The sequence below is a fragment of the Schistocerca piceifrons genome, chromosome 2 (genome assembly GCF_021461385.2).
Source record: "Schistocerca piceifrons isolate TAMUIC-IGC-003096 chromosome 2, iqSchPice1.1, whole genome shotgun sequence".
Classification (NCBI taxonomy): domain Eukaryota; kingdom Metazoa; phylum Arthropoda; class Insecta; order Orthoptera; family Acrididae; genus Schistocerca; species Schistocerca piceifrons.
The window spans coordinates 1,019,767,055-1,019,789,482 of NC_060139.1; the positions used below are offsets into that span (position 1 = coordinate 1,019,767,055).

A 22,428-nucleotide genomic window follows, 5' to 3' on the forward strand; every position below is an offset into this window, starting at 1 on the left:
TTCACTTCACTGACCCCTACTATATCTAGATTGAGCCTTTGCATTTCCCTTTTCAGATTTTCTAGTTTCCCTACCACGTTCAAGCTTCTGACATTCCACGCCCCGACTCGTAGAACGTTATCCTTTCGTTGATTATTCAATCTTTTTCTCATGGTAACCTCCCCCTTGGTAGTCCCCTCCCGGAGATCCGAATGGGGGACTATTCCGGAATCTTTTGCCAATGGAGAGATCATCATGACACTTCTTCAATTACAGGCCACATGTCCTGTGGATACACGTTACGTGTCTTTAATGCAGTGGTTTCCATTGCCTTCTGCATCCTCATGTCGTTGATCATTGCTGATTCTTCCGCCTTTAGGGGCAATTTCCCACCCCTAGGACAAGAGAGTGCCCTGAACCTCTACCCGCTCCTCCGCCCCCTTTGACAAGGCCGTTGGCAGAATGAGGCTGACTTCTTATGCCGGAAGTCTTCGGCCGCCAATGTTGATTATTTATCAAAATTTAGGCAGTGGCGGCGATCGAACCCGGGACCGAAGACGTTTTGTTTATGAATCAAAGACGCTACCCCTAGACTTAAACGTAACTAACCTAAGGACATCACACACATCCATGCCCGAGGCAGGATTCGAACCTGCTTCCGCAGCGGCCGCGCGGTTCTAGACTGTAGCGTCTAGAACCGCTCGGCCACAACGGCCGGCCGTTACTGGATTACGTAACAATTTTGGTTGATAGGGTCCATCCCATGGTACAGTGTTTGTTCCCTAATGTTGATGCTGCGTTCCGAGAAGACAGGCCACTTTTCCACGCTGCTAGAATCGTCCAATAGTAGTATTGTGAGCACAAGCATTAATTATCGCATCTCCCCTGGCCATCAGTTACCAGATCTTTACGTTACTGAGCCTGTGTGTGACAGCTAGCCACATCCATCATCGTTACCTGAATTTGCCCCTATATTGCAGCGAGAGTGGTATAAGAGTCCTTTCAAAACCATGGAGGACCTGTATTCCGAGACGAGTGGAATCTGTTTTGAATTCCGACGGGTTTCCTACACCGTATTTGGCATGGAAGTGCACTGTGTCTCCGGTGTGTCCATATAATTTGCCCAGCCGCCCTTACTTCCACTGGGAATTTGTCGTACTGTGGCCTTTGTCGTATCGTATCTCTGAACTTGCTGACGCTATTGTAAGTGACTGACACTGATTTTCTGGAACACCTCATACCAGTTCCTTCAGTTTACATCTTCATCTACATACATACTCCGCAATCCACCACAACTAGCATCTGCTCTCCCTGTTCCACTGCCAAACAGAACAAGGGGAAAATGACTGCCTATATGCCTCTGTACGAGCCCTAATATCTCTTATCTTATCTTTGTGGTCTTTTTCGCGAAATATAAGTTGGCGGCAGTAAAATTGTACTGCAGTCAGCGTCAAACGCTGGTTCTCTAAACTTCCTCAGTAGCGATTCACGAAAAGAACGCCTCCTTTCCTCCAGAGACTCCCACCCGAGTTCCTGAAGCATTTCCGTAACACTCGCTTGATGATCAAACCTACCAGTAACCATTCTAGCAGCCCGCCTCTGAATTGCTTCTATGTCGCCCCTCAATCTGACCTGATAGGGATCCCAAACGCTCGAGTAGTACTCAAGAATACGTCGTATTAGTGTTTTATAAGCGGTCTCCTTTACAGATGAACCATATATTTCCAAAATTCTACCAATGAACCGAAGACGACTATCCGCCTTCCCCACAACTGCCATTACATGCTTGTCCCACTTCATATCGCTCTGCAATGTTACGCCCAAATATTTAACCGACGTGACTGTGTCAAGCGCTACACTACTAACGGAGTATTCAAACATTACGGGATTCTTTTTCCTATTCATCTGCATTAATTTAGATTTGTCTAAATTTAGAGTTATCTGCGATTCTTTACACCAATCACAAATCCTGTCCAAGTCATCTTGTATCTTCCTACAGTCACTCAACGACGACACCTTCCCGTACACCACAACATCATCAGCAAACAGCCGCACATTGCTGTCCACCTATCCAAAAGATCATTTATGTAGATATAAAACAACAGTGGACCTACCACACTTAGTTCCTTTTGCTGTGATCGAGTCCACCCCATGGTACAATTTTTGTTACCCAGTGATGATTCGGTCTTCCAAGCTGACAGGCCCTCTGTTCCCACAAAATGGTTCAAATGGCTCTGAGCACTATGCGACTTAACTTCTGAGGTTATCAGTCGCCTAGAACTTAGAACTAATTAAACCCAACTAATCTAAGGACATCACACACATCCATGCCCGAGGCAGGATTCGAACCTGCGACCGTTGCGGTCGCCCGGCTCCAGACTGTTGCGCCTAGAACCGCACGGCCACTCCGGCCGGCTCTGTTCCCACAGCTCGCATCCCCCAGGACTGGTATTGTGAGCACGAGGACGAAGTGTCCCATCTCACCTGGCCATCATGGTCACCAGATCTCAATATCGCTGACACTTTTGGGATTTTGTGGCCTTTCTATCTATAGAAATATTTGATGGCTAATAAACAATATTACTCTAAAAGTGTTAATTTATTGCTGTTGGTTAGAGTGTTAGCCCTCGTTATTTAAGTAGATTACCTGACGAAGGGGTCGCAGGCGTTGACGGTGGCGACGGTCCTGGAAGGCAGGTTTCTCGCCTTGAGCAGCGACACGAGCAGTTTCTCCGTGGCGGGTTCGTAGCGCACCGAGAACCACACGCGGCCCAGGTGGTCCTCTGGGAAGGACATGTTCTCGTCCAGGCCCAGCGCGCCGCGGTACAGCGAAGGGTCGATAGCGCCGAGGCCGTAGCAGCCTGCGAAAGGATTCCTGATGAGGAGTCATGTTCTGACACTACATGAAGAAGACCCGCCCGCACCTGGTCCACATGGTCCTCTGTGAAGGACATGCCCTATCCAGGTGCACCCAGGCTGTTGCAACCTGAGAAGAAAATTCATGAGACATGTTCTGTCAAAATCACTGTAAAGAAGAGCTAAGCGTGTCACAGGTGGTTGCACTGGAAGGACGCGTCCTCGTCCAGCACAGCTCACTGCGGTGCCGCGACAGGCCAGTGGTGGCCTCTCCATAGCAGCCTGAGAAGCGAATCTAGAAGATATGTCCCAATGCACCATAAAGAAAATCTACACGAGGTTCAGATGATCCTCTAGGAAGGATTGGTTCTTGTGCAGACCCACGGTTTCCCGGTACAGTAGTGAGTCAATGGCAGCCAGACGGTATCAATCTGAGAAGAGAATGTAGGTTATGTCTCATAAAGAAGAACCAAACGCGACATAGACGGTCTTCCAGGAAGAAATGGTCTCCTTCGAGGCTCAATACACTGCGGTACAGTGACAGGCCAACAGTGCCCAGTCCATAGCAGAAGCGAAAGTAGATGCCGATTCACGATTTAAAACTCCATAAAAAATATCCACAGGTGGCGCAGCTGATACTCTGGAAATCAGACCCATGTAAAGTAACACTTATTTGCAGATAAGAGTACATTTTACTTAAGTTCAGTTTTGATATTCGCATACCTGAAGTAAATGTATCAGCAACGCAGTATGTATGGAGTAAGGAGCGAGCTGTAGATTACCACACTGGCTAGCAGAGGCGGTTGGCCATCAGGCGCTTTCAGAGACGGTGGGATGAGGTGCCGATTCAGAAATCGCTCGTGACGTCAACAAAGAGATACGTATGGAAAGTACATCTATTCTGATGTGAATCAAGCAACTATTGTTAATATGTATTTATTAACAGAAGTTGTCTTTTGCCACTCAGACATTAGAAGCACTCCAGGGTCATAAACACCATTTTTCAGTAATTTTACAATGCCAGCAAACGTTGATGTTAATAGATAAACGAATAACATTGGCATAACCCAAAACTTAAGATCTTATACGAACTATACAGACCGTAAGCTCAAGTTACAGATTGTGCGCCATAGTCGGCAGTCGTCGATAGGATGTCAAGTCTGTTTGCGAAGCTGTCCTCCGCACCAAGTACAGAAATATTTGTTTTGTAAATAAAAGCGGCTTTCCTTGCTGCAGCTTAATTTATTTTTCCCAGACGCGTTTCGCCTTTTTCTTACTCTAAGGCGCCTTCAATGGGATCTAGAACGATACAGCTTTGTTATTTTTAGATTATCAAACAGTCCACGTCGCTTTTTCTAAATAAACAAGTAATTACTTACAGTCTGTTGGCGTCTGAGTTTCCACTCATCTGGTCTTAAGGACGCACTACCTTTTCATTTCTGAAACATACGCCCAATTTTGTATTCTGAAGTTTCTCTTCCACACTATGCACCGTGTTTCTCCCTCGTCTTTGTGGTGCATTATTATTCTTTTGCCACTGTTTATAGGTATTAGTTCCAATACTGTGCTTTTTAAGACGTAAATATTATGAGTTCATTATGTGTTCCTTCTGTTTGGTTTGTTTATATATATGTTGCCAGCATACTGAGGTACATGTTGAAAACTAACGTCTATTCATGATGTTTGTGTCTGTGTGTATGTGTGTTTGTTTTTATTTATTTTTTTAATCTTATGGGACTTAACTGCTGAGGTCATCAGTCCCTAACCTTACACACTACTTAACCTAAATTATCCTAAGGACAAACACACACACCCATGCCCGAGGGAGGACTCGAATCTCCGCCGGGACCAGCCGCACAGTCCATGACTGCAGCGCCCCAGACCGCTCGGCTAATCCCACGCGGCTGTGTGTGTTTCTCTCTCTCTCTCTCTCTCTCTCTTTCTCTTTATGTGTGTGTGTATAAGAGAGTTTTGGTTTGAGTGTTCTGTGGCGGGGTTCATGGACAAGTGAGCGATAAGGTGTTGGGTGGCATTATTATTATTATTATTATGATAATCCTCTTTTGGATTGTTATTCTATTATTCTAGCTGTTAGTGTAAACAATGAATTGTCTCGCATGCGTACTTGACCATACAACGAGTTTTTCTTTTCTGCTTTGGTTCTCTGTGCGTGGTAATTTTATTGAAAGTTTAGGAGGTGTCTTTTTATTATTGATTCTAGTTATTTTCCTGTACTCTTCTCTAGTGGTTGGTTTGTGGTTATGTTCTCTTCGGTGTTCAGCAAATGTGGAGTGGTTTGTCCCATACATCTAGGCACTCAAGTGTTCTTTGTATCAGACATCAAATGATCTACTTGTTTGTCCCATGTATCTGCCATCACAAGTGTTGACTGTATTTGATATATACCTGCATTCTAGTATATGTCTCTGTTTCTTGTCAGTTTTGAGGTGTATTTTTGTATAGAAATGTCTGTTGTATATGCGATGTTTATTCCCTGTCTTTTGATATGTTGGTGATTTTATGTGTGAGTTTGTGCTTGTATGTCATTGTGTCTTGTATTTTCTTTCATATTTTTCGGACTATACTGCGTATTTGTTATGGTACTGAGTGTTTGTGTTTGGTTCTGTTGTGTTGGTGTCTGGGATTTGGTGCTTCCTGCTTTTATTTTACTTTTAATTTCATTGTTTAGCTTTGTGACTATGTTACTATTGTAATCATTATTTTGTGCTACCTTCAATATTACGTCAAGTTCTTCGGCAGTTTCCTTTGGTGAATGGCACTGTGCTGAGTCTGTGGAGCATGAGTCAAAGTGCCACTTGCCTTTGTGAGTGTGGGTGGTTCGAGGATTGGTGAATGACAATGTCCATTGCTGTGGGTTTACGTTAAATTTCAAACATGTGCTTAATGTTTAATTTCTTGTTTGTCAATTTGGTTATTTTGTTCTTTTTCAAAAGTGAATTTTATACTTTTATGCACCCTGTTGAAGTCAGTATGTAGGTTTTCAATTTTTGTTTGCGGTTCGTCTATTACGCAGAGGATGCCATCCATATACCTGAACCAGTATAGTATGTTGAATTCTTTCGCTACTATTTTGGTTAAAATGATCTGTTCATTGTGGTTTACAAAACTATTTGCTAGGGTTCCTGACATTTGGACCCCATTGGTAATCCATCTCCTTGTATATAAAATTCGTTATTCAATTGGAAGTAATTTTGTCTTTTATGAACTTCATTAAAGTGTATTAGCTGTGTAGTGTTCTAATGGTTTTGTGCTCTTGTTTTTTAAAATTTTCAGACAGTAATTTTAACATGCATCCTGGGAAATTTTTGGAAATCCGGTGTTGGCCTTAAAGGAGGATTAGGTTCGTGAATCGTTGGTTGACTTTGAAGGACAGGTGTAGTGGTATTAATCGATGTCATCTTTCTTTTCTCTGTTTTATACAGTCTATAGTTTTAGGAGGGCTTTTTACTTTTGTCTGGAATCCGTTTGTTGGGTCTGGTTTTAATTTTGCTTTTTTCTAAGTTTTGTGAGTGTTGCAGATTCTGGGTTTTTGTTGTTTTCGTGTTTGTTTTCATACTGGTTATTATATTATGGATTTCTTTTTTTACTAGTTCTCTAGTCAGTGCAATGTTGACACTGCTATTTTCGTTTCTATCTTCCCTTGTCCTTTCTCCAACAGCTGTCTTCCTTTGCCGTTTAACTGTGTGTCTGTAAAGTTTACCAATCTTGGGTGGAATGTGTTTGTTTCTCCTGATTGTGTGTAAAGTTATTGTGTTGTGACTAGAGTTTCTTGAGTTGATAATGTTTCTTCTACGCATGTTTTCTATTCTTTATACAGAATTTTTTGCGTGCCTTTCGACCTTGTTGATCAAATGGGAAAAAACTGCCATATTATTAATGGTGTTTGCAAGTTGTAAATGTGTCTCTACTACTCGTAATTTAACTCTTGTTTTGTAGATATAGGGATTTGATTTCGTATTTAACAACATTTTCTGCCCAACATGCATTGCTTTTTGGGCTCTGGGTGAACTGTTTTCAATCTTTACATTGATTTATTTAGGTACAAGATCATTACATTCACATATCGTGTTACTTTTTGTGTGTTGTAGGCTTTTATGGACGTTCAGATGAAGTCTTCTGAATTTCTTGAACAGACCACATGTAAACGCCTGGCATCTCGTGAATAAGTTTATTTGCGTGGTCATTCTTCACTGCAAGTACAGAAATTTTGTTTTTATAAATAAAATCGCCTTTTCTTGCTGCAGCTGAATATAAGAGATATAAACACACACACAGAGGTACAAACGTCATGAATAGACGTTAGTTTTCAATATATACATTGTTAGTTTGGCAATATATAGGTAAACAAACCAAACAGGAGGAAACACCAAATGAACTCACAACATTTACGTCTTTAAAACACAGTTTTCGAACAAACAGCAAAATAATAATAGTGCATCACAAAGATGAAAGATAAACATGGTGAACAGTGTGAAGGAAAAAGTTCAAACTATAAAATTATACTTATTTTGCGGAAGTGAAGTGGTAGTGCGACCTCCAGACCAGATGAGAGGAAACGCAGATACCAACAGATTGTAATTACTTATTTACATATAAAAACACGACGTGAACTGTTTGATAATCTAAAAGTAATAAAGCTGTATCGTCCTAGATGCCACTGAAGATGCCTTAGAGTAAGAAAAAGGCGAAACGCGTCTGGGAAAAATAATTTAAGTTGCAACAAGAAATGGTGGTCTTATTTACAAAACAAATATGTCGTTAGGATGCCTTTCGATTTAGTTATGCAGTTGATCACGCTCTCGTAGCGTTAATAGGTAGCTTATAATCAGTGTGAACATGTTCACTTAACGGTGTTTCTTAAATGAAGCCGGCCGAAGTGGCCGAGTGGTTTTAGGCGCTACAGTCGGGAACCGCGCGACCGCTACGGTCGCACGTTCGACTCCTGCCTCGGGCATGGATTGTGTGATGTCCTTAGGTTAGTCAGGTTTAAGTACACTGCTGGCCACCGTAAATGCAACACCCTGAAGGAAGCATCCGAATCGAGTGAAATTTACACCATGAGTTTGCAGCGATGAGATATGCAACTGATTAGAATTTCAGCGCAGACGCACATCACGCGCGCCTGTGGCGCCACCTCATAGCGCCATTTAAGGCTTGGCGATTTCGACGAGTGTACGTTCGGCACGTGTGTATACCTTGTGGTTGTTTCACAAGACGATCAGTTATGCCTCGTAGACAACAGCGAACATCTTTTGATCAAGTATCCGAGTTCGACAGAGGAAGGATAGTGGCTGACCGAGATTGTGGATTATCATACAGAGAAATCGCTAGTCGTGTTGGACGAAACCAAACAACTGTAATGCGGATATTTGACCGTTGGATGCAGGAGGGTACGACGGACCGACGTGGTCGATCGCATTCACATCGGTGCACCACTGCACGTGCTGATAGGCAAATTGTACGCATGGCAGTGACGGATCGCTCAGTGACATCCCGAACCATAGCACAGCACATTGCGTCTGTAACGCATCATCCAGTGTCTGTGCGTACCATTCGACGCCGTTTACAGCAGAGTGGTCTGTCCGCAAGACGTCCATTGCTTCGTCTACCATTGACGCAGAACCACAGACGTCTCCGTCGCCAATGATGTGATGACAGATGGATGTGGACGGCAGAATGGGATGACGTTGTCTTTACTGACGAGGCACGCTTCTGTCTGCAGCACCACGATGGTCGGATTCGAGTGTGGAGACACCGTGGAGAGAGGTTGCTGGATAGCTGCATTATGCACCGCCACACTGGTCTTGCACCGGGTATTATGGTATGGGGCGGTATTGGATATTACTCTCGCACGCCTCTAGTACGCATTGCCGGTACTTTAAATAGCTGGCGCTACATATCCGAGGTGCTGGAGCCAGTTGTCCTTCCTTACCTTCAGGGCTCGGCCACAGCCATATTTCAACAGGATCATGCGCGACCACACGTGGCACGCATTGTCCAAAGGTTCTTCGTCAATAACCAGATTGAATTGCTTCCCTGGCCGGCTCGCTCTCCAGATCTTTCGCCGATAGAAAACATGTGGTCCATGGTTGCTCAACGAGTGACCCAGATTACATCCCCAGCTGCCACACCAGATGATCTTTGGCAACGTGTGGAAGCTGCTTGGGCTGCTGTACCCCAGGAACACATCCAACGTCTCTTCGACTCAACGCCGAGACGTGTGGCAGCGGTGATCTCCAACAATGGCGACTACTCTGGCTACTGATTCTGGCAGGAACCACATGTCACAGACGTCTGTAAACGTAATCATTTGACACTTGGTCAACATGTTATCTACAAAATAAATTTTGTTGTGCTACCTCTTGTCTTTCTTGGTGTTGCATTTACGGTGGCCAGCAGTGTAGTTCTAAGTACTAGGAGACTGATGACCTTAGATGTTAAGTCCCGTAGTGCTCAGAGCCACTTAAATGAACACACCATAATGGCATCCCGCGTAAAACTTATTTCCCGCTTCATTACGGAAGACATTGACAGTAGTATTGCACTTTCAGAATCTGACTGCCCTGTAAGGAGACATAAAACTACGAGAGCACTTCCACCTAACGGGTTGAAGGAATCCTAGACGGTGGCTTACTAAGCCAGTTGACGAACGTACTGGCTTAATTATCGCAAAACTCAGGTGGGAAAGGGTGGCCAGTTATACTGTATCCCACATATACCACCATGTACGGACTCGTTAAACTGAGATATTTCTAGAGGTTTAGTACGAGTGGATGGTTCTTGCACCCAGTACATTTCGATATATGTAAGGGTCAATGGCGCCTGTTCCGTATCCACCTAAGAGGAAACTCAGGCGACGCGTCATCTGTTGCAAAGCGACCTGCAGCCGAGGTTGCCCTACTAGAACGAATCATTACCGTTCAGGCCGAGCACACCATAGTTGTGCGACAGGTCATTGGCACCCAGACTGCAACAGCTCCAGGACCCGAGTCACATCTAATCCATTTCCACTGTACTTTTCCCAAGAGACATGTCAGCCTACAGAGAAACATGTTCACTGCCAATATTTTTTTAAATCACCTGCCTTCTGGCTGGTTGGACGCTACCCGCTACGGATTCCTCTCCTGCCACCGTATGTCTTCAATTACTTGCTGGGTGGATACGTCTCTGTCTTCCTATATAGCTTTTACTCTCCATAATTCCCTCTAACGCTGTCTTAAAATCTTTCCCTTCTACTTGTCAGTGATTTTTGTTAAATCTTTTCTTCACAGAATCGATGTAGAGCCTCCTAAATCCTTATTTGTCCACTTAATTTTCAACAGCCTTCTTTAGCGCATTATCTTAAACGTTTCACTACTCTTCGTTATTAGTTTTTCCACAGTCCGTGATTCACTCTGATAAACTGCTTTACTCCCATCAGAAGCTTCTTCCTCAGATTAAGACCTGTATTGATGCTAACTGACTCGATTTGTCGATAATGTCTTCTTTGTCTGTGCTGTCCCGTTTCTTATGTCCTCCTTTCTTTGCCTATGAAGCGCTACTTTGCATGCACAGTAAAAGAATTTGTTAACTTCGTCTACTTCGTTGTCGCCAATTTTAACGTTAAAGTTATCGCTAATTTCACTTCTGCTTCTCATCGCCGGCCGAAGTGGCCGTGCGGTTAAAGGCGCTGCAGTCTGGAACCGCAAGACCGCTACGGTCGCAGGTTCGAATCCTGCCTCGGGCATGGATGTTTGTGATGTCCTTAGGTTAGTTAGGTTTAACTAGTTCTAAGTTCTAGGGGACTAATGACCTCAGCAGTTGAGTCCCATAGTGCTCAGAGCCATTTGAACCATTTTTGCTTCTCGTCATTACTTCCACCTTTCTTCGATTTTGTACAGTCTATTCAATAGGCCGTTAATTCATCCTCCTTTCCACGCCGAGGGTAGCCATATCACCAACAAATCTTTTCAATGATATCCTTTCAGCCTGAAATTTAGCCTCACAATGGAAAGTTCCCTTTCAAATGTTCAAATGTGTGTGGAATCTTATGGGACTTAACTGCTAAGGTCATCAGTCCGTAAGCTTACACACTACTTAAACTAAATTATCCTAAGTACAAACACAGAAACCCATTCCCGGGGGAGGACTCGAACCTCCGGCGGGACCAGCCGGAAAGTCCATGACTGCAGCGCCCCAGACCGCTCGGCTAATCCCCCGCGGCAAGTTTCCTTTATTTGCATCGTTGTTTCTTCACTGTATAGACTGAATTGCATCCCCGTTTTACACTATTTCTAATCCGAGCTCTTTTTTCTTGTTCTTACATTTTTGTTCTTGTTTTGGTTCTTATACACACTGCTTATCACTTGTCTTTCCCTATGTCTCAGACCAATTTTTCTTTTATTATTTTGTACTGACGAGCGCCATTTCTGGGTCCACAGAGCCTATGAATGTGTTCTGGCTTCCATTATCAATACAACTCAAAACTGCCTCTCTGGTGCCTTTACTTCTAAAAGCCAAACTGATAGTAAACAAAAAGAGAATTAATTTTCCTTTCCATTATTAATAAGGTCAGGAGAACCAAAGAAAAAGCTGTTGTAACTAAACTGTTAAAAATTAAGTCAATTTCCGAAGTGGTAAACTTCAAAATGACACGACCGCTTTCCTTTTCATCCACACCCAAATTTCAGTTGATACTCCTGGTCTCGTCACTTTGTTGTTAATAATTGACAGACACAGCAATCCACTTGTTATAGTCGAAAAGGAATGTCCGAAATAGTTTCAAATTGGTCGGTAATTCGCTCTTGTTTGGAGAAGTCGATGAGAGCGACATATTGCAGGTGATACACGCAGCGAACCCGTTCTCGTGTATCCGGACCTTGAAAAGCAAGGACAATTCCTTATTCCTTGGAATCTCAGGTTTTAGTCCAGTTGTTCGGAGAGACTCTTGGCAGCAGTGTAACACTAGATACACGCTGTCACGTGAACATTTAGAGCCCCAGTGACCTAGGGTCCTTTAAATAAGGCCGCTTAGGTTCACCCATGTTGAATGATACAGAGAAAAAACCACGGTGCCAACTCACCGTTCCCAGTCCCTGGAACCCAATCGATGCAAATAAGGGAGACTGTGTGGAGGGACTAAAGAGATATGCAAAATAAATAATAAAATAATAACAAAAGAACAGTGCGTGTTTGTGTGTATCTCTTTAATGAAGTAACCCTCGTTATATGCGGGCTTTGTATACATCAAAGGGCTCCTCACGTGGAAGACTGCAGGGGACCGAAGCGTCAGCACTTTTCGCGCACGTGTGCTCCCGTTTGCCGAACGGTTGCGGAGTTCTCGTTGACACGCCCACGTCGCGTTTATTGTCCTACAGAGGAGAAACAAAAGAGCCCTCGGCTGTGAGCGTTTGATCAGCGTGCCGCTTCGAGGATAAGCAGAGTTTGTTAAGCGATAGCGTAATCAAAGGGTGTACTGGGGAAGGCGAAGTCTTCTGGCCTCTCTCTTTTTTTCTGTGCTCTTGATCGCAGTACTTTACCGCATATCCGAGCAGCTTTATAACCTGATGCTTTACATTTATGTTACATTTGACATTTGAGGAACGCAGTGCCGATATTACCTCACCGAACTTTTGCGGGGAACCTAACTTTACAATATTAAAAGTTCACATAAAACATTATCTGCGTCATTCACTCTTTTTATTTCATCCCAACACGAGTTTCGAGAGCTTCCACTTTCATCTTCAGGTGGGGCAATGATATTATGTTACATATTTGCTGTCTGAATGCAGCCAGTAGTTTCTTGTGGTTTCATTTTGCCACAAAACGTGTCACAATCACTTGTTAGCGTAATATGGCACTAAGATTATAAATTTTGAACGGTGATAAAGTTACTTGCAGTCTGTTGCAGCGCACAAAACCCTGTGGTTAGTCATTAATATACGTTTTTAACTGAATTTGTCTCACAGAACATGAATCAATAACGTAAACAAGCGAAAGATTATAACGGCGTAAAGATACAGTGCCTGGTTTCAGAAATTCTACTTATTTAAATTGCGGACAATAGATGCAATAGATTATAAAATTATTTTATTCCTTACAACAACTTGTTAGAAGTTTTGTTATTGCAAATACATGACAGTAAAGTTGCAAATAAAAATAAAAGTACAATCAAAAATACAAAAATGCAAAATTTGCGTGCTCAGTATTGGCGTAATCTAATTGTAACTGGTTTTGTACAGTGCTTCTGCAGTTATCTTTTATTAAGGTCACTGAGGAAGAAGAAAGTGGACAGAGTTATAACGCATCACTTAGTATATCCGCAAAGCTCTTAAAGGAACTGACTGCCCCTATCTCAGCTTTTTCATTTACTGTGTTCTGACTATGTTTTCTATTGTGAATGAAAATTTCAAATTGTTCATAAAGATTGAGTTTATACCTATTGTTTATTTTGTGAAGTATTATTAAATTGTCCTCTATGCTATCAAAGCCCTGTGTCCTGAACGTGTTTAGCTGTGGTAGATTTATTGGGTATGTTGTATCTAAATCCATTCATATGTTCTTTGAGTCTAGTTCGAAATCTTCATCCAGTCTGACGACATGTTGTACGGGGTACTGGTTGTATTTTATCTTGCTTACACCTGGTTTTTGCATTGTGCGGGAGTCAATGAACTGATTAATTGTTGGCGAAGAAAGTATCTCTTCCGTTGTACGGTCTCAATACATTAGCAGTTTTTTGTGAAATGGTACCAAAGTAGGGAAGCCATACTGTCCTAGCGTATGTTTCCTTGTTGTTCTTATTTATGTTTCTGTTTATTTCTTTCTAACTAAGGCAGTATATCTTATAGCGTTATAATTTGTGGTTTGTGTGTATCATTGGTTTGTGTTCTATGAGACAAATTAACAACGTATATTTATGACTGCAGGGTTATGCTCACTGGAACACACTTAAGTATCTCTATCACCGTTTAAAATTTATAATTTTAGTCCCATATTACGCTAACAACTGCCTGTTATACATTTTTGTAGCGAAATGAAACCACAACAAGCAACTGACTGGATCCAGTTAGCACAAATGCAGCATTATTGTTGCATCTATAGATGGGAGTGCAAACTCTCGTAAAGCATAGTAGGGTGAAATAAAAGAGTGACTGACGCAGATTACTGTTTTATTGGAACTTTTATTGTCATAAACAGCTGCAGTTGCTTACGAAAGTCCGCCATGGACGGCATGAAGTTTACGATGTTAGCTTTATATATTTATTAAGTAGCAGGTGTGAAACTCTGATCTTCGTGACCTTCGTTTTCCTCCCTTCATAGTCGTTTTGGTGAACCGCCCTCGGTAGACACTGTATCGACTCTCATCAAATAAGGCAAGAATGTGTAGGAATGCGAAATTTGCTCCTGACTGTAGGGAGATACGATGAGCAAGTTTGCAATATGCTGGATTTTACTTCACCAACATAAGACTACACCTGTGACTTCGTAGGTGTCTATCAGTTTCACGCGAGCGCTCGTATCACAACATAACGGAACCCCGCCTTCTCGGAGACGGAAACTGTTCCTACTGAGCCGCCAATTTCCTCACGCTGCTGGATTGATATCTTCATGGGGGTTCTCTGGCCGAGAGTAATGGACGAAATGTAACTTGTTAATACACCACAGAACACGATTCTTTTAAAATTGTTACGTCTCATCTTATTGACACAGTGAGATCTCCTGGACTTTCATTTTCGGACACCACAGTCAGTTACTGATAAGATCATTTACGCAAAGTAGAAAATTGCATGACTTGCTGTGATAAAACATTGTTATATACTCAAAAAAAAAAAAAATGGTTCAAATGGCTCTGAGCACTATGGGACTTAACAGCTGTGGTCATCAGTCCCCTAGAACTTAGAACTACTTAAACCTAACTAACCTAAGGACATCACACACATCCATGCCCGAAGCAGGATGCGAACCTGCGACCGTAGCAGTCACGCGGTTCCGGACTGCGCGCCTAGAACCGCGAGACCACCGCGGCCGGCGTTATATACTCAGACTCACTGTATAATTACAGACGAAATCGATGTCATCCATGTAAGTGGTTTGGGTAATGGCAATGTTATAATGAGCTGGTGCTGCTTGTCGATTTCAATCATTTTTGTTCTGTTTGTAATGCACACTGCATGTGTAAAACCTACAGTATTTGTACTGAACAAATCACCATAGTTAATTTTCTTGTTAAGTCACAATACGCTCATGGATGAAGTTTGGAAAAATTGAAACTCTTAAGCCTTTTTTCGAGGTGTTATTGATCCGTTCTTAATGTTTCGATCTTTTTGTGTGCATAAAAATGCGCTCCCAGGGAAATATGAAGATGCCTATTACTCATCTGCTGGAACGTTCATCCAAATCAGAAACCATTCATACTGCCCTCATTTGTATACATTTCTATACTGGCTCTTAATTCCTTCCGATATGAATGCCATTCACGTGCAGCTAAGATCTGTTCCAGCAGAGTTAACGTAAATATTCTGTAAGCGATCTATTTCATATGGAAGCTAAGAATCAGTTCTGCGAAGGGCATATATTATCCCCCTTTAGTACACCCCTTCCTTGACATACTTAGTATGTTTAGCCGTATGTTGGTAACGTGCTTGGTACACTGTTTACAGAAAGGAGGACAACATACAATCTGAAAAATTGTGCCTTTAACGGAAATCGATTCTGAATACAGTTTTTGCAATTCAGCACTTAGGGAGGTGTGAGACAACACACTTGAACAGGTTGTAACTTATGCAAATATAACTGACTCATCAGCTTCAAATAAGGAACGAAACTCGTCGATACGTCTGCAGATGAAATGACAAACAGCTCTTGGTACAGTAACAAACTGACATTATTTAGTAATTAACAGCTCTCATTCTCCAATAAAAGGCCATGGCTTAATTATCCTATAACATCATATCCCCAGGATCTTTGACGGATAATTCTACATGTAAACATGGCCACTGAAGACTATTACAACCAAACGATGGATAATACCAACTTGCTGATTCCAATACGGTATGTTTAATTAATGAAAATCAGCTGCAGTAACTAATAAGATCTTTATTAAGTCTTCAGCCAATTTCAGCCTTTACATCAGGTCATTTTGAAGTAGGTCTGGAAGTATCACTGTTAATTCATAATATGGTGGATACACAAAGAAGATAAAAAAACAAACTTAGATATTTTCAGTAACATTACCGAAAGAATATATAACTTACATCGTGCTCTAGCGAAGTAATGGCAAATGACAAAAATAAGAAATGTCAGGTGGTTTTGAAAAGTAAGAAGATAGGATGTGAATCCACCTTCGCAAATCACTCATACGGAATAGTTACACAGTACAAAGTATCGGAAACACTCTCGTAGTCCCTTGTACATAGAATAAGGGACATACACTGACGGAAAAAAAGTCGCCACACCGAAACATAATTCATGTAGAGTATTAAAATTTCGGGAATACATTTGTCTGGGTCACACAGCTAAGTGATTGTCGTTGAAACAACACATGCTAATGTAAGCACGAAATGAACCATTGCAAATGTGAAATGCTGGTTCATTAATAACCGGTGTACCCTGCAGAATGTTCAATGTAAGCATGCAAATGTGCATACATTGCCGGATGTCAGTTTGTGGAGTGGAGTTCCATGTCTGTTGCACTTGGTGGGTCAAAACAGGACAGTTAATGATGTTGCTTGATGACGCTGGAGAAGTCGTCCGATGAATTTCCATATGCGTTCGACTGGAGACACATCTGGTGATCGAGCCGGCCAAGACAACATATCGACACTATGTAGAGCCTGTTGGGCTATAACAGCGGTATGTGGGAGAGCGTTACCCTGTTGGAAAACACCCCCTGGAATGCTGTTCACGAATGGAGCGCGCGCGTGCTCGTGTGTGTGTGCGTGTGTATGTATGTATGTGTGTGTGTGTGTGTGTGTGTGTGTGTGTGTGTGTGTGTGTGTGTGTGTGTGTAATTTACGGGCACTCGCCGAAGGAGATTAAAACATAAGTGAAACGACAGAGGAGCTAACAGAAAGACAGAGGGAAATATCACTGGCTGACCACATACAAAAGATATGGGTGAGCCAGTCACCCTGTTATTAAAAGATGTCACTAAAATCTTGGGAAAAATGTTGGACAATTCACAAAACTTTAAAACTTTAACCAGACCCGTCGGCAAACACGCCGCGCAGTTACCTGCACGCCACAAGATCCGCACTCTGGAGGGTCCTCTTGCTACAGAAAGAAGTTATGTGTCATACAGCTGTGGCCTATTGGAAGACAAGTAAGTAGCACCTCGTCTCTTCGATGTGGCTGGAAGGAGATACACTACGGTCGCATTGTACGCTTTACTAGGCGAAGTTTGTTGCCAGTCACTTCCAGCCACTCGTCCACGCAAGATTCTCGTATTCAACAGCGGGACCTCACCATGCAGACGTATGGCACAGTGAATGAACTGAGGGTCACGACACGTCTCCTTGGTTGCAAGAGCCGCCCCCTCGTTCCCCACAATGCCCATGTCGCCTGGTACCCAGCGGAAAGACACCTCCTTCCCCAGTTGTTGCATTTTCAGGCTGGCGTCCTGGATATTATGGACTACTTTATCTCTTTCACTATTTTTTTACACGTCAAGCTCCGTAGGACAAAATCGAGGAGCAAATCTTCAAGATCATGGATCGTGTCAGTACATGAAATTACAACGTAACAGAGAAAAATAAAATGTTTATGAAACCGAAAAAAGACAAGCCATAAGTTTAAGCAAACGCAATCAACAATACAACAAGAATCAGCTTAATTTTTCAATGAATCTTCGACATAATAGAAGGAGTAATCAATGAGGAAACTCTTCACTTTCGATTTGAAAGCGCGTGGGTTACTGCTAAGATTTTTGAATTGTAATGGTAGCTTATTGTAAATGGATGCAGCATTATACTGCACACCTTTCTGCATAAGAGTTAAGTAAGTCCGATCCAATTGCAGGTTTGATTTCTGCCGCGTATTAACGGAGTGAAAGCTGCTTATTCTTGGGAATAAGCTACATTGTTAAAAAGAAATGTATATATACTGAGAGGCCATTGTCAAAATATCCAGACTGGTGAACAGAGGTCGACAAGAGGTTCGTGAACTTACACCACTTATTGCCCGAACCGCCCGTTTCTGAGCCATAAATATCCTTTTATGTGTATAGACGCTAGAGAGAGTGAAGGTCACTCAGAGAATCGGAACAGAGAAGGAATTTAGCAACTGAACGTCTCATCTGCTCCAGTGCCCGCAAGAACGCACGTAATTCTGCATCTAAGACTAAAGTCTTGAGGCAGTCGGACCTTGTGGACACCATCCAGGAAAACAACAGAACAACCACCAGAGACCCCTGTTTAGACCCATCCGTATAAACAGCTACTTAGTTGTGGTGCTCGTTTAAAATGTCAGAAAATGTCGCATTAAAAACAGAAGCTGGAACGCAATCTCTCCCGTACTATACCGAAGATAAAATTACACTGTGCCTCTGCAGCTGCCATGGTTGCAGACGTTTGAAATACTGGATTTTGGGTTTTACTTGCTCCACACCTAGTGTCTCCGGTATAGGCTGCACGCGGGTCCCAAACGGCATTGTTGCTCGTTTCAGAGGCGGTAGAGAAACAGTACAGTATGCGGGTGAAGTCTGGGCTGCGAGGAACTATATACCTGTCGCGCCACGAGAAGCTGCCACTGGATTGTGAGTGGCGGTTGTCAAGCCTCAGCACAGAGACTGAGGATGGGGCTGGTCTTGTAAGCACCTGTGTCGAGCCGAAAACCCTTATGGTGGATAACGTCAATAATCTTCAGGTAAGAAAGCCTCACTGACACGTACATTGTAAATCCATAGTCTATCCGCGAACGCACAAAAGCTATATCAAAATGGAGCAGAGAAGCCCTGTCTGCTCTCCAACACCCGTGCTTACGGCACTTCATGTTATTCAGCGCCTTCTGGACTTTTCAGGTCCCTCAGGTGTGGTAACTACGATAATTTAAGTCAAAAATAAGGCCCAGAAACCTCACTCACTGTGTCTTTAAAATGTAGAGGGTGTCCGTCGTGCGAGACTCAGGTAAACTAAAAAGACGTAGAGAACGATTAAAATGAACGTACACATACTTATCTGAAGAAAACTGAAAATCTGTCTTTGCAGGCCACTCCTCTAATCTTCGCGCTTTAAGTTGCAACTGACAAGTCACTGTTACAACACTGGTGGAGGAACAGAAAATAGTAAAATCGCCTGCAAGTAAGGAGCACTACACATGACTCCTTAGCGTAGACGTACTATTGGTTATGTCTATGGCAAAGAAGTTAACACTTAGAACACTACCCGAGGAACACCATTCTTCTACTCAAAAGATATGACAGCTTGTCACCTACTCGAGACCTAAAAAAGCGGGTAGACAGGAAGGAGAGTCTGAAAATGGGGAGGTGGCCACGAAAGCCTCACTGATGGAGTTGCACGAGAATATTGTCTCTATGTATTGTCGTACGCCTTACCGGTATCGAAGAATATACCAAGACAGTGTTGTTTCCACAGGTAAGCCTGCTGAACAGCCGCCTCTAGTAGGGTCAGGTTGTCGACAATCTCCGGAATCCACATTGAGAGAGGCCAATGAGTTTCCTGGTCTCCAACAACCAGACCAGGTGACGGTTAACCATGTGCTCCAGGGTCTTTCCCGCCCAGCTCGTTCAGACGACGTTTCAGTAACGACTTGGATATGTGTGGTCCTTTGATGGTTTGAAGAGAGGCATCAGAATTGCCTCACTCCACGAGTTGGTTAAGTTGCCTGTCTGCCGGATGAGATTCAAACATTCACGGAGGATTTCCTTTGACGCTAGTGGCAAACGTCGAAGCACGCAGAACCGGATTTAGTCGTGAGCGGGTGCAATGTTACGACTCCATTCCATCTCCCACGTGGAAAAAGGAGAGATATATGACTAAAAACCTTTCATCCTCACTCTGGGAAACTACGATCACAACCACAGGTGGAAACACAAGCGGCCAAAGACACTGCTAGCTAGGGCATAACCACCTATGGTAAACTAACATACGCAAACAGCGACAAACGCCGGTAAGCCCCTGCATATCATCAACACTGACTGGCAACTAACAGCTGCTATTAGAGCCGACCAACAGGCCACAGCAGGGACACCGACGAGCTCGCCCACAGAAGCACGAAAAATCTGCCAACACTCCCTCACACTGTGCCTCCGGTATATGAGCTATCGGACACAAGACCGATAACAAACCTAACTGTTGCAGGTTGCAGGACGCTGAACGAGGACTCTGTACCAGCACCCAGCGCCAGCCGCCGAGCACCACAAACGCACAACGTCAAGGTATCGACATGCATGATACCCACTACTAACAAAGCCTATCCTTGCACAACCCATCGCAGGCAGCAAGACAACCGCTACTGCTCTAGCCGCCCGACCTAACTTTCGCAGAGGTTTTTTTCCCTCGGCTCTTGCTTTGGCACTTTTTTTCCTCTGCCCTTCAAACCGCTACCCTTCGTCAGATTTCGACCAATCTATCTCCAGATGAGCGCGTATTAATGGTTAATCCTAACCAGACGTACGCAAACATCGCAGTACCCACATCCTGCGACACCTCACTTTAGTGAATACTAACCCTTATGCAGAGATGGCAGTAGACCTTTTGTGTTGGCCATCATGCCGGTGTGGGCGTGGAGGGGCTCCACCTCTATTAAAAAAAAAAAAAAAAAAAAAAAAAAAAAAAAAAAAAAAAAAAAAAAAAAAACTAAGAACGGTTGGATTTGAAGTCCAATTTGCACCTCTCTACTGTCGAACTGCAGTGGAGGAACGCCGGGACCAGGCTGACATTGGCAATAGTTTTTGCAAAACGCTCTGTCATCGCCTGAGTGATGTCTCCAGGTGTTGTCTGCAGGGCACCTCTGTTTCAGCACTGCTGCTATTGGTAAACGACTGTGTTTACTGCAAATCCTCCGGATGGCTTCCCATACTTTCATAGAACAAACGGAACACTTTATGGCGACCAGAAACGCTGGCAATGACCTATTCTTGCTCTCGTTCCTTGCTTCTTCGTCCCTTGGCCCTTGCGACTCTAAATACGGTGAGACTGTCTACTGTTGGGCGGCATTTAAACTGTCGAAGAGCCACGAACCTGTCCCCTGTCACTGAATAGCTTCGTCTGTCCGCCAAGGTACAGAATGCCTTCTAATATGACCTGAAGACTTTGGGGTGGATAAATCAGCAGTGTAACACATCACGCGCGTGATCCACTCATTCCTGGACGCTGTCACAGTGTTCAAACACAGCCAAATGGCTAGAGCAGCGTACATCTAGCCCTGCTGACCATCCATTTCGACTCCTTTTGTTCAACCACTTCTCCAATAAATAGGTGGATCCACTGTGGAAAGTGGTCACTGGAATGAAGCTCATCAGTTGCTTCCCACTGGGCTGAGCCTGAAAGAGCGGGAGAGCAGAAAGAGAGGTCGATGGCTGGGGATGAGCCACTGGCAGCCGAGGAATGAATCGGACTCCCTGTATTCAGATTGCACAGCTCCTGACACATCATGACTTCTTGGGCAAGAGTAGCTCGCGCCCCATCATATGTAAAGGGAATTGAAGTCTCCCAGTAGGAAGAATGGTCAGGCGAGCTGTTCTGTAGAGCCTGCGACTCAATCGCATCATACAGAGGTAAATAAAGCGAGCAAGCAGTAATCCTCTGCCACTTGCGAAGTTCAACAGCAATGCCTTGCAAGTCAGCAGCTAGTGGGAAACCACAGGAGTGCTGTGTAGTATCGACAAACAAAGCGACCTCTCCTTTGGCTCTTTTCCCAGTGAGATCATCCTTGTGACAGTGTGTAGTCCCAAGGCAGAGGAGCATCAGATGCTTTAAAATGCATTTCCTGCAGACACAGGCACAGAAGGTGTTCCTGTGCTAACAGTTTCAGATCCTGTATGTGTGTTGTGAACCCATTAATGTTTCACTGTGGTATGGGAGCTATCTACCATGGGGGTTGCAGTTTCACCCTGTCTTTCCGCCGTGGCGGTGAGCCCGAAACGAGAGGAGGCTCCAAAACGAGTCGGAGCTACGCTAGCGTCCTCTACGTTCTCTTTGCTTCAATTGTTGCCCAGTACAGTACGTATCTATGTACTCATTTAGACGCTCCGCCACTCTATCGGTTTTACGCTATAAATAGATCTTAAGAAAGTTTCTTTTTTCCTTTACTGGTGAAGCATGCAGTTTGAAACTACGAATTTGTCGTAATATAAATCTTCTTAAAGCTAAAGCATGTCGTTCATTTAATGTGTGTGTGTGTGTGTGTGTGTGTGTGTGTGTGTGTGTGTGTGTGTGTAGTGCAATCCTGTATGTGTTTATGTGGGCTGTGACCACCGATGTGGTACAAATGAACAATGTTAAAGTACTTTTTGATGAGATATTATTACTGTATGCATTATTTTGTCATTTTTTAATATTTCCTTTTCAGATCAGATGACATATGTGATATCATTTTGTAGATAATCTTTAGATGAATATACGGGTAACTAATTAA

At 43.3% G+C, this 22,428-nt stretch overlaps 1 protein-coding gene across 1 annotated transcript in view; it reads right to left on the reverse strand.

Annotated features, from left to right (window-relative positions):
* Positions 1–22,428, reverse strand: part of LOC124776082 (synaptotagmin-15-like) — a 109,416-nt gene that overhangs the window by 65,909 nt on the left and 21,079 nt on the right. The window contains exon 3 of the mRNA XM_047250925.1: positions 2,627–2,840. Within this exon, the coding sequence (XP_047106881.1) occupies positions 2,627–2,840 (214 nt within the window). The remainder of the gene's footprint in view (positions 1–2,626; positions 2,841–22,428) is intronic.